The 17,329-nt window shown below is 40.6% G+C and overlaps 1 protein-coding gene across 2 annotated transcripts in view; it reads right to left on the minus strand.

The window, feature by feature from the left end:
• Nucleotides 1-246: 246 nt before the first annotated feature.
• Nucleotides 247-17,329, minus strand: part of CPNE5 (copine 5) — a 199,873-nt gene continuing 182,790 nt past the window's right edge. For both annotated transcript variants that reach the window (XM_067467959.1, XM_060773230.2), the window contains exons 15-21: nucleotides 13,555-13,601; nucleotides 10,842-11,023; nucleotides 10,037-10,164; nucleotides 8,887-8,989; nucleotides 7,896-7,953; nucleotides 5,640-5,713; nucleotides 247-4,221 (exon numbers count right to left, since the gene is read on the minus strand). In XM_067467959.1, coding sequence (XP_067324060.1) covers nucleotides 4,033-4,221; nucleotides 5,640-5,713; nucleotides 7,896-7,953; nucleotides 8,887-8,989; nucleotides 10,037-10,164; nucleotides 10,842-11,023; nucleotides 13,555-13,601 — 781 coding nt within the window. In that variant the 3' untranslated portion in view covers nucleotides 247-4,032. The remainder of the gene's footprint in view (nucleotides 4,222-5,639; nucleotides 5,714-7,895; nucleotides 7,954-8,886; nucleotides 8,990-10,036; nucleotides 10,165-10,841; nucleotides 11,024-13,554; nucleotides 13,602-17,329) is intronic.

Below are 17,329 nucleotides of genomic sequence, written 5' to 3' on the forward strand. Positions count from 1 at the left end.
TTTGCAAGTCTATGATTCCAGTTTCAATCACTGCCTGGCTGTGGATGGACCTAAGAAAGAGATGAGCAGAGATTGTGTTTCTAAAAGCATTTTCCCATTAGCTGCTTGATTCTCGGTATTCTTGTAAAACCATTCTAATCAATTATGTGCTCTGAAAGTGATTCTAGATTCTAGATATTGCTGACAATATTAGAACATCTGATAAGCCTAACGTGTCATTTATGCTTTAAGATAAACACTCACATGTCATTTTTAATAAAAGGAATCATTTATTTCAGTTTAAGGCAATCCAATAGAAACCATATTACAACAGACATTCAACGTAGAATACAGTAGCATAAAAGATATAAATAGCCATGCAAATAAAAATAGTTGTGAAGTGGGAGGGCAATGAGGAGAAAGTGAAAACATGCAAGATGGGTGTAAGAATCACCAGAAGTTAGAGGAAAGTGTTGATGTGGGGAGTAGACAATATACAGAACAGGATTTCTCCATGCTTTCCAATGAGGTTGCCTGGAGAATACCTATCTCCTTCACTGCCACCTGAGAATGACTCTCTGGACCTATGACTTTTCAGGTGTATCAGATTCTGTATCTGATCTTATACACACACTATACATTTTTGTTCCTGGAATGTTTCACTTCCACACTGTCTCTATAAACCCCAGGGCACAAATTCATACAACCTATGTCACTTACAACTGAGAAGAGGATTACTTTGCCACGAGTCACTCAACACATCTATTTTACAGATGTGGCAAAGACAAATTGCAAACTTCAGTTGTATTTGCCATTTTGTAACCCTGGACAGAGAGACAGAGCACAAATACCATGGGCAAATACTGTTCAGTAGTATCTCTGCTCCTTCAGAGCTGGGCATCCATGTTAAACTGCCTCTTCTATGTTGACCATGGTGGCTGGTGGTTTTCCTGTTACCTGAGTGGTGAATCTACATCAAGTTTCATCCTAATTGTAAAGGAGCTATTCAAGGAGCAGAACCCCTTGAAGATAGGCTTTAATACTGTGCATGGCTCCTTTAAAGTTTGGTCTAAAACCAGAGTGGATTCCATACTCCTTGACAAGGAAACCACCAGGTGCTTTTGAATGTGACTTTGGTTATAAGTGGTAGGAAGGGATGTAGTATGACTCAATACTGTTAAGACAAATAACAAAGGCAGAGAAGTTATGTTTTCAGCACTTCTCTTCTTCTAGAGCAGTGGTTCTCAACCTGAGGGTGCTCAGGTGTTTTGGCCTACAGCTTCCAGAAATCCTAGCCCGTTTACAGCTGTTAGGATTTCTGGGAATTAAAGGCCAAAACATCCGGGGATCCACAGGTTGAGAACCACTGTTCTAGAGCTTGGAAGACCATATATGTGTGGAGATTGCTCTTTGAAAGAAGAATCCACATCCCAAAGCTATCTCACTGGAAAATCTTCCATTTATCATACCTAGTTATGGATTTCTTCTGAATTGGTTATCCAGCATGGGAGAGAATTTCATACAAACATTGAGAATGTTGAGTTATAGTTCTTTCCACATCAACAGACAATTCAAATCTGGAAGGGGCCTGCTTCCAGACAAGGGTTTTATCCAACAATCACTAAGGCCATATTTTATGGGCAGATCCAGTAATTTTGTTCAGTAGCATTAGGAGCTCTTCACCTGGAAATATGCAAAATTCCCTGGATGGCATGGCCAACCTCTTATCTAGATATATGTTGGCATCCTCTTTACTTATGTCATAGCTAGGGGTCATAGTGTAACTACTTTTTGCAATAGTGAAATGAGGTATCCAGTACCTTTTTGTGCAACAACTTCTCTCAGCTGTTAAGGTGGCCACCAGAAAATGGCTGGTAGAGCTTATCCCCCTCCAACTCAAATGACTGCCTTGTTGGGGGCTGCACTGAGATGGCTCCGTTGCACCCAGTTGGCAGCTCTTGCTCTCTTGGACCTCCTTCACAAACTGTGCTCCAACAACATGAAACAAACTTTTGGCCTAAGAGATCTGAAGAATTCAGGACAGCTTCTCTAGGATAGATTTTTGTCCAGGTTATCAGCCTCCCTGCAGTATCTTGAGAGCAAGTGACATGGGAAGACAGTTTGATTTTTTAAATGGGGATTTTAATGGGTTGAGATTTAAATTTCAATAGATTTTTTAAAAAGTTATTCACACACACTGGAGATGTCTTGTGAAAGATAGATCAAGTATATGGTAGGTACTTTATTGAGACAAACTTGAAAAAGAGAGGCTGGAATATATTTTTGTGGACCTGCATAAACAACATCTTTGGACTCTCAGAAGCTTTTTCAACTGTGACCATTTTTAATCCTAGAGCATTTAGGAACTCAGTGGTCATCATTTCATATTGATTTCACTTCCAGTTGTCCTCTAAGAGTTTGATCTAGAGGTTTTGAAGCTACTTAAGGAATATCATTTGGAGATAGCAACTCCTCATTATTTTGGGGCAGTCAGTGTTGTTATGTGAAGAGATGGATATGTGTTGGGAGTGATGTGGGGTAAATGATGTAGGAACGGAAGTGATCATGGGTAACAGGGACTATGAATGAGAAGAAAAGGGATGTGAAAAGAATAAGGAAAAAGCTTCTTTGCCAGCAATATCAGTGAGGCGATCTACAAGTGAAGCAGATGTGGAAAAGGCCACTTGTTTGGAACATTTGGTGTGAACAAGGGACTGGATGATATGCTTGACTAAGAATTTGTAAAGTGTAAGCCACCCTGAGTCAATGGAAGAGGACAGTTGTATTACTGAAACAAGAGAGCAATATAAGGGCTTCCCAAAAAAATGAAGTAACTGTTTGGGAACTTGCTGAGACTCTTCCTGACTGCTTCAAAGCAGGAATAGAGAACCTGAAGTCCAAAAGCATTTGGAGGACAACAGGTCTCTCACCTTTCTCTCCCTTAGCATTATATGCATGTTGAGTGATCCAGGCCAGCTGGAGTTTTTATGCAGCAGCTCTGTATCTTACAAAAGATTAACATGTTGCAAGGACCCAGTAAAGTGCAACACCAGAATGTGGAAAGAACTACAACCATGGATCACATGGGAAGCAACTTTCCTCATCCCTCTGTAAACACATATTTAAAGCCTAAACCTCAGGCCTCTGCTGCCTGAGAAGGCTGGCTATTGATGTAATGCTACTAACTTGAGGGTCAGAACTGCAATAAGGTCAAAAATCTGGCCCAGTTTTAATTTTCATCTCTCTTACTGAGAACATCATATACAGAACATACAAAATCTCAAACTCTAAAAATGGTAGTTTGCTGAAAACCAGGACTTTATAAAAATGAAAGGGAACATAATAGAAGCACAGAAACAAACCAAAGGACAAACGGTTCGGGTCTGCACAAATATTTGCCAAAGTAGATTTACAAAGTATTAAAGGGGATTTCAACAACCAAGGGACAGGATGCAGAACAAAGAACAGCAATAACACCAGTAGCTTAAGAGATGACAATCACACAGACACTTGATCACAATATTCAGCCTGCCAGGTTAATCCATAAGCGAAGCCATTACAAAGCAAGAAGACGTAGGGCGGCAGGTGGACTATAAAAAACAAGTCATTCAGAAATTGATGTTGGGTTAGGAAAAAAGGAGAGATGCTTGGAAAATTGGGGAAGTCGTTGTTCCATCACACACACCATAAAGCAACACACAGGAGAGACAGGATTCCTGTCACCTCCATAGCCTTCCCAAGTACAAAGAAGCTTGCCAATGATTGGGGTTTTCCTGTATAAAAAAGACAAAAACCACATTTCCCCCAAGTTGCTGCATCTCAAGCATGGGGTATCTTTACCAATTATGCAAACTGCTTTGTCAAAATTACAGGACAGACTAGTTCCTGCTTTTGGACTTTTGGGGATGTAAAGAGTAGACTGTGGCTTTTCATGTTGTGTTGTGGCCGCTGCCTTGAGGTCTGCCCTCTGGGAATTGATGGTTGACACAAGAGTGTGACTTGTGTTTCGTTGGCACCTGTCTGGTGTGCTCTTTTCTCTTCCTCTCCTGATCTTCAAATCTCTGTCTGAAGGGTGTGTCCTGTAGGGGTGTATGGAGGGGGTGCCGGGTTGGGTTTGATGCCGCGTCCCTTCATGTAGGAGATGAACTGATCTGGGATCTCCGCCAGCACATCCTTAGCCAGCCGGGCCATGCTCAGAACATGGTTCCCTGTACGGTCAATGTAATCTCGAAATGGAACAAACTGGGAGGGGAAAAAAACAATATTTCAAAGACATGAAAAGCAGAATAAAGATTATGTAAAAGCCAATGGCCTAAGTCCAATTTCTAGTCCCAGCTAAAAGGGATTTCATGAATCAATGTTGAACTGATTCAACACTTATGTAAATTGCTTTTAAACCAAAGAAAAGCTCAGAAAGGCTACTTTTGGGGTGAGGGTTCTTGGAATTCTTCACACAAAGCAACCACTGAGTGTGCAGGCTGAAGATTTTGGATAATTTTTTAAAGCTGTACTTCTAAATTCCTATCTTGACACCTTTTGTTAACACCCACCTCCTCCTGCAATGTAGACATGGCTGGTTCTGCTGTTCCTCACTTTTGCTCTTGCTGGAGGTATTATTTCCACACACCACCTCAAGCAGGAGCACCTCAGCAAGTGAGAATCCAAAAGTGGCAGGTTAAAATCCAGCACCCTAATCAGTGGCTGAGCCCGGATGAGAAACTCCCTCCTGGGCACACAGAAGATTGGGTGAGCTGAAAGGCGCTGAACAGGCCCTGCTCTGGCAACCTTCAGAAATGAGGCTACAAAGTGGCGTCCATGACATGCGAGTGTGGAGAAGAGCAAACCACAGACCACCTATTACAATGCAGCCTGAGCCCTGCCACATGCACAATGCAGGACCTTCTCACAGCGACAGGGGCACTCCAAGTGGCCAGCTTCTGGTCAAAGAACATTTAGCATAATGCCAAGTTTTTTTATTTATTATTATTTATTTACATTATTTCTATCCTGCCCATTTCAGACCGAAGGTGACTCAGAGCGGTATAAACAGTCGGCACAATTCGATGCCGAAACGTATTACATACATTAATAAAGCAAAAACATCAAGTGCAATTAAACATAAACGACAGTGCATAATAAACAATTTAAAAAGAAACTATGTCCTCTCGTTCAAATCTTCATCTGTTACATTGTCTTGGCTGTTCCTGGGTCAATTTCCAACTCTAGTTTGTCTGTTTAATTTTGTTTTTTTACAATGCCTTGTAACTGTACCCTCAACTTGCTTCTGACACACACACAAAAAAAAACCCATCTCAAGCAGACTTAGAATCATGGAAACCCTTCAGTTCTTAACTATTCTGAAACAAGAGTGGCACACAATTTCAGAGGCCAGGTAGGTGGATGACTGTATGCACTCATGTATAAGTCAACCTCACATATAAATTGAGGCCTCTGGTCACTCCCTCCATTTCCCCACCCAGGCATTCAAAAAGGCCAGAAGCAATGCCATAGAGGAGGTCAGTGCTTTTTCAAAAGGTTCTTCCAGAATAGACAAAGCTCTTTGTTCATAGAAAAGGGCATAGTTCCTTTTCTCTTATGAATTAAAGCACAGTACTTTATACTTTTTGAGTATAGGAATATAGGATATATGAAATCTTTACCTGGACAATGTCACGTTCAGCAATCTTCCCACGAGATGAAATTCGAATAGCATCTCCGTCCAACTCCACCATAGCTATCAATTGCAGGCAAAAGGATTAGGAACAACAAGGATTAATCACTACGACTGAAGGAGCACCACAAGAGATTCTCAAAACCCATCTGTGTAATGGTTGATTAAAAGACCAATTGTCTCAAAAAAAAAAAAGCAATTTAAAGAAATGGCACAACTATTTTCTTGGTCAGACTTAAACAGGATTCACATGCTTTCTTTCTTTCTTTTTTCTTTTTTACATATTGTAACTTTCTCAGTTAATGGCCCCATCAGTGCTCATTTGTCATTGTTCACTGGATGGTACAAGTAATTGGTTATATTTTACCTGTTAATTATATTATGTAGACTTCAAGCAAGGGACTGATTTTTGCACTGGAGGCTGACATTAAATATGTAGTGCAAACATGTATATGACCACAGTTAGTTCTTGCTTAGCAGTGCCTTCAGCATATATTGCTGTTTGCTGATCTTTTAAAAATGAAGCATATGCCTTCAGTTTTGTACTGACAGAAGTGTAGATGGTTCTGCAGTCTTTCTTTTCTGGTTTCCTAAATATGTACAATTCAGGTATGTGGTGAGCACCTGATACCTAAGGATAAATGTTACACACACCCAACAATTTATCTCTGTGTAGACTGGGCTGTGGCGCAGCTAGCTGATAGATAGCTGCATTAAACCACTACTGACCAAGAGGTCATGAGTTCGAAGCCAGCCTGGGTTGGAGTGAGCTTCTGACCATTAGTCTAGCTTGCTGTAGACCTTTGCAGCCTGAAAGACAGTTGCATCTGTCAAGTAGGAAATTTAGGTACCGCTTTATGCGGGGAGGCTAATTTAACTAATTTTATGATGCCATAAAAAACATCCCAGCAGCATGCAGAAAAATGAGGAAGTACTCCATCAAAAGACTTGGTGCCATAAATGAAGCAGCAGCTCCCCCTGTGGCCGGAATCGAGTTGGAATTGAGCACACCCTCATGAAGCTGGAAAAGCTGGAATGTTAGATTGCCTCTGTTTCTGTCTATACATATGTTGTATGTCTAAATGGCATTGAATGTTTAGTATGTATATGTACTCCCTGAGTCCCCTGCGGAGTGAGAAGGGCGGAATATAAATACAATAAATAAATAAATAATTTTTCATCTCTCTCTTTTTAGTGTATAAATACAATAAGGGAGGTTTGAGTGGGGGAGGATCTTGCTTGAATATTTTCTAATAAAACTTAGGAAAGAGTATGTTTGTTTTCTTTTGTGGCTTCTAGAAGTATTATGGCATCAAAAACATTATCAAACTGAAGGGCTGCTGGAAAAACTCTCACAGACTGAGAGCTCATGTATTAAGAGAGGTGACATTGCACTGCCACCAGGGAATTCAGAATTATCTTTGCAAGAAGCTCCAGAATTTGTGTCTATAAGTGTCCAATTCATTGCTGGCTACAGTGTTGGAAGAATTTAGAGCTTGGTATCACAAAATACGGATACTTTTCTTCACCAACCAAAACGCACAATACATTGTGCAAGGTTTTGATGTTCCACTGACTTCTTCATCGTATAAGAGAAGAAAGTGATAATGTTTGAGTTATAGGGCCATATTTAGTGTCAGATGCTGTTTTTGTTATAATTCATTTGGTTTGGTCTGATCTTCGCAATGCAGGCCAAGGCCATTTTCCTTTCTTGTCTATGTAAAGATGAGACAAGGACAGTAAAGGTGAACTTCTCCTGGGGACCAGATTGTTTCAGTCCTTTGTGAAGCTACAGTAACTTCTCCTGGGGACCAGATTGTTTCAGTCCTTTGTGAGGCTACAGATCCCTTAGGCAGAGAACAAAATTCATTGGTGGAAATGTTCTCCATACCCTAAGAGGGCATTTGGAGGCAAAATAGTTATTTTTGTAAACATAGGAGTTTATTTCTATGCATGGTTGACAAAATACCAGTGTTGGCGGATAGTAAATAACACCGATGAAGTTTTACTGGACTATGGAAATTTCTTTCTGTGTTGTTCCATGAGCACATTTTTATGGGTGGCTGATACAGTTAATTTTGCTGTGGGTTCAGAATAAGGTTGTGATTACTTCATGCTAGCTTTAGCCCAGTCATAACTGCTGCCAATATAGCATGTGTACAGCATAATAAGATTTTTAGTAAAGGCATATGAAATACCTCACATTTCATTATTGGAAATAATTTGACACAAATTTCATCCTTACCATCAAATTCAGCCTGGCCAACTCCCACAATGATTATGGACATTGGAAGCTTGGCAGCCTTAGAACCAATAGGAAAAAAAGAGAATTAATGTAATTGTGGAGGTGGAGAGGATTAGGGTCAATAGATGTGGAGAAAGTAAAAGGAACAGCATGGATTTCAGATAGCAAGTTATAAGATGGGTAGACAACTTATTTTTCTCCAGATGTTGTTGGACTGCAACTTTTCCCAATACTAGTTAGCATTTGCCAATGGCAAAGGATGATGGGAGTTACAGTTGAATAACAACTAGAGGTGATGGGAATCACAGTTTGGTACCATTTGGTTGAACACACAATCTCCATCTCAAGTATAGTGTTGTTGAAATAACTATGAAGTGTTAAGCACTATTGGCTAAATCCAGTTACTGATCCCAGCTAGCATAGATTCATTGAACAAGTGGGAATAAGATATGTTTACACTCATGCAGAGCTCATTAACTCAATGGTGCTTTCCAGCTTGGCACTCACAATTGAATTTAACCCTAGGTGGCTCCTGAATCTTTTAAGAAATGCTATATTAGCAGTGCTATCAGAGCAGAAATTAGTTACAAAGTAGAAAGAAGTATATACATAATTCACAAGCTTAATAAAAGAAGCAGTTCCAAATTTGTTGTTTAGAGCTAGTGGGTGGCTAACATTTTTGGTATAGGGAAATACATCTCTGCTGTGACTTCAAGACCATATCTTCTTTAGCCAGAAATCTCTCTCTCTCTCTCTCTCTCTCTCTCTCTCTCTCTCTCTCTCTCTCTCTCTCTCTCGCACACATGCACACACACATATAATATCCCACTGTGGGCAGCTTACATATTAGCAGGACCTATGTGGCTAACATTCCTACTTGAAGCCAAAGGTTTTTTTTTTTTTAAAGATTAATCATTCTGGCAGAAATCAGAACACTTTCACTTGCTTTTGCTGAATTGCCAAAACAAACCCACTAGTCTGTGCTACTCACGTTGACAATTGCTTCCTTTGTCTGGGCCATGTCTGAAATCACACCATCAGTGATGATGAGCAAAACAAAATATTGGGAGCCATCCTGCACAGCTGCAGCATATCTGTATTAGAAGGAACAAAGTTGAATTCTGTCAGAGTGGCCTGAAATCTTCCTTTTAAAACCCATCTTTTCACCTGAATGAATTGCCCTTATGTATTTTCAACAAGCACTGCTTGGGAAGTTGGTCTCTAGAAACTGTTCATAGCACTTTGCTGATGAGGGCTGGGAGATTAAATGAAAATGTACAAGAGAAAATGCTCCTCCTCATTGCCAATACAAAAGGAACTTTTGCTGTGAGACTCATCAATGCCAGTACATTTTCCAGACCAGTATCATTTAGAGGTCAATGTCTTGTGAAGTTCAAGCTTATATATGAAGACTGATATCCAACATCAGCTCAATAGAAGGAATACAATGAGTGCTGGATTTACATAAGAGCTAATTAAATTACATCCTTGTTTTCTTCCCTGCTGGGCAAGATTCCATTTGATAAATTGTTGCCACTTTTCTCTTTACTAAATCACAATGGCATAAGTCTTACATCATCACAACTCACTTTTATGGTCATTGCTTAGATTGAAATTCAGTTCTGACCACTTAATGATCAAAATCCCTGCCCTCCAAACTCACCTTGTAAGCATTGCAACCCCTTCCAACATGGTAGAATTCAAAGACAAAGCTGGATCGGTATGCAAAGGGATATTACAGAAGGTAATTTGTCGGGGAGTGGCAGTGGGAGACACAACTACAAAATCAATCTATCTGGATTGCTCACTCAGACACACATCTTGCATGCTTTGCTATAGCATCTTGTTCGAGCAGCCAGAGGCTTCCATACTAGTGGTGCAGTGATCCCACTTTTGCTTTCATTCCAAATATTAAATAAGCAATCCAAGTTCTCAATCTATTTTTACCTATAGGGTTCAGCACCCTGGATAGCTCCTTTCAAAATGTAAATGATTTCCAGAGTCTTCACTGGACCACTAACACAGGATCCACTAGATACCCCTGCTTTGAATGCGATTTTCCTGCTCCTTGGCAGGGGGTTGGGCTGGATGGCCCACGAGGTCTCTTCCAACTCTATGATTCTGTGATTTACAGAACATACCTTGCAACATGGTTAACCACCGGCGCAAAGTTTGTTGGACCATAAAGCTGCACTGTCTTGAGGCTCTGGTGGTAGGCTTCAAGGATTCCTTCTATGCCACTACAATGAGGATTGTCAATGTTGCCATTCTGCATTAGAGAAAGGGAGACACAACTATAAGGAAAGTTCTTGAATTGAAACTGCAGCCTTGCTTCCTTTCTTATGCTCTTTCAATTCCTCTTCCATTCTTAACACTCCCTTTCAGTTAATAGCATGTTTAGCATCAACCATAAGACCTATAGGTCACATGCAACTCCCAGGGATGTTCTGTTTTGCTATCTTCTTGGAACACCAAAAGCCTTTTCCAGATACACCCAAAATCCTCCTCTAATATGTCTTCTCCTTTGAGATTGCATTTTTTCTCCAAATTACAGCTCTCCTGTCTTACTTTACCTCAGTGGTTCTTAACCTGTGGGTCCCCAGATGTTTTGGCCTAATTACTGGTAAACTGGCTGGGATTTCTGGGAGTTGTAGGCCAAAACATCTGGGGACCCACAGGTTGAGAACCACTCCTTTACCTACTTCTCCCATCTCAAGGGGCTAACCAGGAAAGGCTTGTGAATGAGTAGATGTTTTGTCTGTTAGTAGACCCATCTGGAAGTAAAGCATAATACAGATGCAATTTCAGAATGCTCAACAGATCTCAGGAAATCTGCTTTTTATATTAAAAAATGAATATCCCATGCAGCAATGGCCAGGACAGTGAGAGTTGAAATACTGCAACGTTCAGGCTCTGAGTGTGATTCAAAAGAGGCACCATTCATACCAAGGGGAATTCATGGGAGACATGGCCATCAGGTGGGATCTTGGCTCCAAACCCAAGTGCTGGGAACATTTTGTCACTGTCATAGTCCTGGATAATCTCGCCCACAGCCTTCAGTGCCATAGCATAGGCATTAAGCTGGTAAGGATTCATGTAGTGAAGTGAAGTCGACTGAGAGGGGTTGCCTGCCAAAGAAGAGAGGAAGAAATTGATAACAGCCTTTTGTTCATTCTTTGGAAGTCTACGGTATTTGTAATGACAGCTGCCCTGTAGTAGTCCTTAGTATGCAGTATCAGGTTAAGACTCTTGTATCTCTCAAGCATTTCGTTGGTTTGCTTTGTAGCTACACAAACAGACATTGTAAATTGTATTTCAAACACTGCTTTATACACCATAAAACAACTTTGTAGTGCTGTTTGATCAACTGTATTCTCTTTTAGGCATTAGATTAAAATATTTTTATTCTCTCAGGCATTTTAATGTTTTGCATTTTAAGTATTTGAAGAATATTGTAAACACTAGTGGGAAGGTTTTCACTGATGTTTTATTAACTGCACTATTTTTCTATTGATTTTAACAGCTTTATTGGACATCTTACCACTGTAATTGGTGTTGTAAACTACCATGGGATAAATATTATGGAAGGCAATGCATAAACAGCTTAAACAAACAAATAAGTGACATACAGTATGAAAGCATCAGGCAATTTCTCTCTGATGAGTTGGCCCGTGCAACATACTATTAGCATTCATACCTGTTTTTTGAAACTTGCCTGAGTCTGGCCAAGAATTAAGATCAGAGAGCCTCCTTTATGGCATACTAATGAGAATTGTTAGTCTGCTAGGCCACCTCATTACTTTTTAATATTGATTTCCTTCTACAAAGCAATGATAAGGCCATGCAATGAGCAATGTATTAAGGAAGGCTGTACTAACATAAGTATTCCTTTTGAAAAGCATTATTCTAGGAGTCGTATTATACTTCCTTGTGCAATGCCTTTGGCTCTAGCAATGCAAGAGCAGCAGGAAAGTCTGCTATCTCCAAGTTCCTTACTGGCAGTGGAGTACATTTGGTTGAAAGTCAGTAATTCCTGGAAATCTGGTAATGAAGTATATGCCATTTTCTGGTGAGCAACCCCCCCCCCCCCACCACCACCACCTTTCTGGTGTGCAAGTATAGCTGAATGATCCCCAGATGCATGTGCCACAGCCAACAAGTGGCCAAGGCAACCTTTATTGTGGGGGAAAAGATTCAACCTAGAGGCTGGATGGCCATCTGTCAGGGGTGATTTGAATGCAATATTCCTGCTTCTTGGCAGGGGGTTGGACTGGATGGCCCATGAGGTCTCTTCCAACTCTTTGATTCTATGATTCTATGAAACATTAGGAAGAACTTCTTGATGGTAAGAGCTGTTTGGCAGTGGAATATGCCTTGGAGTGTGGTGGAGTTTCCTTCTCTGGCGGTTTTTAAGCAAAGGCCATCTGTCAGGGGTGCTTTCATTGTGGTATTCCTGAATGGCAGGGGTTTGGACTTGGTGGCCCTTGTCTCTTCCAGCTCTATGATTCTTTGATCCTGTAGTGCATAATCATTAACAATTTTTCCAGCAATTGCATTGTATCTTGGATTTTGAGTATACATGGAGAGTTTTAGAAGGAGAAAGAGTCTAATCCCCCTTTCCACAGTTGGAAACAGTTCCAAGAGAAAAGTGATTCCATTAGATCTCTTGCTAGATTGCTAGTGGTGTTTCCCCTGAAAGTTACTCAACTATCTTTAATCTTTCTCTGTATGTATGTTCTTTCAAGCTGCCTGAATTTATGGTAATTATGGGTTTCATTGGGTTTTCCTAGGGAAGGAATACTTAAAGGTGACTTTGCCAGCTCTGTCCTCTGAAATAACTTCCAGATTACATTTTAAGGAGAAGGTAGGGTCGGCCCAGGTGAACGGCTGTCTCTTTGGAATTCTTTTGTGCTTCAGTGTATACTTGGCACGCAAACCAGACATTTGTTTTGAGCATGCATTAGTGTGTTGTCACTGAATCCTGTTTAACTAAGCAAGATTTAAGAGGGACACAAAGTTCATGTCTAAAGTGGTTTGAAACTTCAGGGCAAGGTTGATGTAGGAGAGAAAGGACTAGCCCGTGCAATGCTGCACATAGCCTCATCACACTGCGTCATTTCTCACATGCACTTTTATCCCAACCAGGCTTACTTTTTGCATATAATGTTTCATGAAACTAGATGTAAGCAAACAAAGTTTCTGGATTTAACACTGAATAGATTAGCACAGTGTCATCTGTTTTACACAATGGACAGTACAACCCTAACTCAAGAGTTGTGCCAGCTGATTTCAGAAGTATGTTGACAGACCAATCTCTTGGCAGAACTGCTTTGGGGGCTGAGATCTGCCAGAAGAAGAGGCTCCTCTCCCCACCAAAAAGGGAAGATATCAGGAGAGGAAGGAGCCAAGTCACACCTAAAGTAAATCATCCGCAGGCCAGGGACAAAGCCAGAATGCTCGGTTGGCTGTCTTCGTATATTGTGATTACATTCCCAAATGACTGCATACTCCCTGAGGGGAAAAGCCTATGAATCATGTAAACATGCTTGAGACTATGATGAGGCTAGAGTCAATAAATATGTACATCACAAAATATATTTGGTAAACTTTGGAAAATATATATGGATCCTTTAAAATATCTGCTATCAAAGCAACTTACCATTAGAAGCTGTGAAGTCAATGGCCACAGTGAAATTGATCTGTGTCCTACAAAAAGGTCACAGCACAAACATTAATAATTATTATACCAATCAGCACTTTGATTAGCCCAGAACCTTGGAGACAAATAGTGGTCTCTGGGTGACACCTTGGACTATCACATCTCAGATTCATCTTCCCTTTCTACCATGAACTGTAAATACAGTAGACCCTTTGTACCTGCTTGCCTATCAAAATCCATGGATAACAAGTCCCATTATATACATTGGTATAGTGAAATGGTGCCCTTTATTCAAAACTGCAAAACTGAGTTTGCTTTTTGGATTTTTAATATAACATTTTCAAATTGTGGATGTAATAGAGTTGATTGTATACACAAACCTCATTTTTTTATAATAAACACTCACAACAGTGTTCCAAGAAAGGGGTCAAAAAGTCAAATTAAGTTGACCAGTAGGGAAATGATACATTTTAAAGTGCAAACTCTGATTATGGCCATGGCCATGCTCCCAAGGAGAATTCAAAAATATTGGTCACTACGTTGCACCACATTTATAGTTGTGTCTGTGCACTCACAGTTATAGATATAAATATTTAATATTTGTATATTTAATGTGCCACCTTATCCTTACCAAGGCAATTTGCTGGTCAACTTGCTTCTTATCATCCAATTAACTGACTTCAGACAGTTGTTTCTGCTTCAACAAGTAGCTCTTATCTGTTACTTACATTACTGCCTTAGTTACAACAGATTGAGACTTCTATGCTTCTTGTTCACGATGCAAAAAGAGACAAAACCATGGTGTCTGCTATATTTATACCAAACTGTTATCAGCTCATTAATTCAGTGTCCAACCTCCTTGTCTATAGCAACATCTTCCTTGTCTGTTCTACACATGCTTCATAACATTACAAAGGTTTAACTCATTCATTACTTGCAGCTTGGATTTTTACCTAGGCCATTTCCATAATCTATTACCTGCCCTAACAATCCTGACATGGGATCCAATACGACTTACAACAAAATTACAAGATTGAGCTAAAAACCTGACTAAAAACTGAAAGCCAAATGAAAATATAGCATATTATGGCATTCATTTTAAAACGTATGAGAAACATAATAGATGAAAGTGCAGCAAGCCCTCATAATAAAGACTCCTCAGGAACAAATCACTTATTATATAAATTATCAAATTAGTCACATTACTTGTTTAAAGAAAATGGTCCTTGTGCACACATTTCAAAGATATACTGCCCTACATCCCAGGATCTGACATCAGATTATCTAGAGAAGGGAAGCCCTGTTTGAAGAAAAGGTCTTTCATGGAATTGTTATTGTGTGTGTGTGTGTGTGTGTGTGTCAGGCATGGGCAAACCTTTTGACCAACATAAACTTAACAGTATTTCAGTGGAAGACCCCAGAGGCCACCCAGTCCATTCCCCTTCTGCTATGCAGGAAAAGCACAATCAAAACACCCCTTGAGCAGTGGGAGGGAGATAGGATTTTGGAAGCAAGAGGAAAAGGGGATTATGGGGGTGAGGGAGGGAAGAAAAAAGGCTTTGGGGCAAAGGAAACAAGGGGAAAAGGCTTTTGGCAGCAAGGGAGATGGGCGGGGGAGGGGGAGAGGAGTGGGAGGAGGAAGGTATCGAGTCCCTGAGTAAGACAAAGATGCTCAGCAATACATGTAGTTTAACTGAGTGATCTCACCAGTACTGGTGCAAAAGGTATCATACATAGAAATTGAATGGAAATACTAAGCCAACACTGATAGAATGCTGGAGATTCCTACCATGTCTTTGTAAGGCTAAAGTGAACCCTTCATTCTAGTCCTGTTCTAAGGTTTTTCTGGAATTTGAACACTTGACAACAAAGCCTGCAGTTAATGCTTTAATGTTCCTCTCTTCATTGCACATTATTGATTTCAAGTTCATTCACTGTTCTCTGCAAAATTACCGTATCTTCCATATTTGTGGATTACATGATGTCCATATTTCTGTCTTTATTAAGGTCCCACATCTCCAGATACGGACTTTATGATATGTGAGGGTTCATCTACACCAGTGATTTCCAATCTTTGACCTTCCATGTGTTTTGGACTTCAGTTCCCACCATTCCTAACAGCTGGTATGATGGCTGGGATTTGTGGGAATTGAAGCTCAAAACACCTGGAGGACCAAAGGTTGGGAACCACTGATCTACATTATAGAATGAATATAGCTCGACACCACTTTAATTGTCATGGCTCAATGCTATAGAATACTGGAATTTGTAGTTTGGTGAGGTACTAGCACTCTTCAGCAGTGAAGGCTAAAGACCTTGTAAAACTACGGTTCCCACGATTCTATAACATAAAACCTTGGTAGTTACAGTGGTATCAAACTGTATTATTTCTATAGTGTAAATGTATCCTTAGACAGTTTATTTGAAAGGAAAATCCTTCCAAGCCTCAAAATAGAGAGCATCCCTTATTATTTGGGACATCTGCCAGTATACCAAAGGGCAAGCTTTCTGACTCTCAAAAATAGGACATCCCTCACAAAAAGAAACAACAGCCAACCCTAGTTGGAATACAGTGCCCAACATTCCCAGCCAGCACCAATCTGGCAAAGGCTGGTGTACAGAATGCCAAGTTGTGATTCTATTCTTTTGAGAATCTCAAGTATTTCCAATGTTTTGTTGACACGTTAAGTGCCAGATGCCTGCACTAAGTGGAAGCAAACTTCACTGCTAGGAAGAATGCAGTACATCAGCCATATATTATCTTTCCTTTGTTTCTCTAGGACTGAAAGGAAGCAGGGCCAAGTCCTGGAGCTGGGCTCCCCTTCCCAGTGGATGAGAGGCAGTGGTTTAGAGGACATGGAACATTAGTCCTGATAAAAGGGATGATTGAAAAGCCTGTCATCAGACATTTCTCCAGCAGCCTTCTCAGATGAAATTCCAAGCCTGTCATCTCCTACCCTCCGTCAATATCAATTGCTCCCATGACATACCCTTCAGATGTCATGCAAGCATCCTAATGAAAAAAACAGGGCTGTCAAAGGAAGATAACATTTAAAATGCTGGTTAGATAGGCAGAGACAAGGCCAGCGGGAAAGGCTTTTTTGTTTTGCTGCTGTTCTAGAGATGGCACAGGGTAGCTGGAGTAGGAGAGGGTGGGCAAGTCCCCTGAAGCCAGTGGGGAAGAATGAAAGCAGGGAAGCATCTCTGGCAGTGCAAAGATTAGGATGCCCCACTGATTTCCATGTGAGATTCTCTTATTGGCGGCTTTTGAATAGTTGTAACTGAGGATAAAGGAAAAGGAACACAAAAATAAATGCAGCATAATAGACTGCAATAAAATAATGTGATAAAACCCACTCCTGGGGTCGGAGTAATCCAAGCGCTTGAGTGAGCAACTCCAAACAAGCCCAAAATGTATGGATGAATTTTTCACTGCCATTCTTGGACCACAGGCTACTGGTGAACCCACTCCTGTTGCAGGGCTAGGGGAACAGAAAGAGTCACTAAGGAAAGTTAGCCCTCAGCCCCTCTGGTTGTTGTTATGTCTCCAGTAGCATATTTGGGTGCCTGGGCAACTAGCCAATCTCTTGTTGATCAAGTTGACAGATCAGGAGCTTCTGAACACTAAACAGGATAGAAGATGTTGCTGATGGTGGGCATAGATTGGTAGACGTGCCCATGAACAGATAGTCTCAAAACAAGTCATGAATAGTAGATCAGCCAAGTTCAGGACTTCAGGAGAATCCCAGTTTTCCCAGCATTTTGGAAATTTATT

This window comes from Anolis sagrei, chromosome 4, assembly GCF_037176765.1.
Source record: "Anolis sagrei isolate rAnoSag1 chromosome 4, rAnoSag1.mat, whole genome shotgun sequence".
NCBI lineage: Eukaryota > Metazoa > Chordata > Lepidosauria > Squamata > Dactyloidae > Anolis > Anolis sagrei.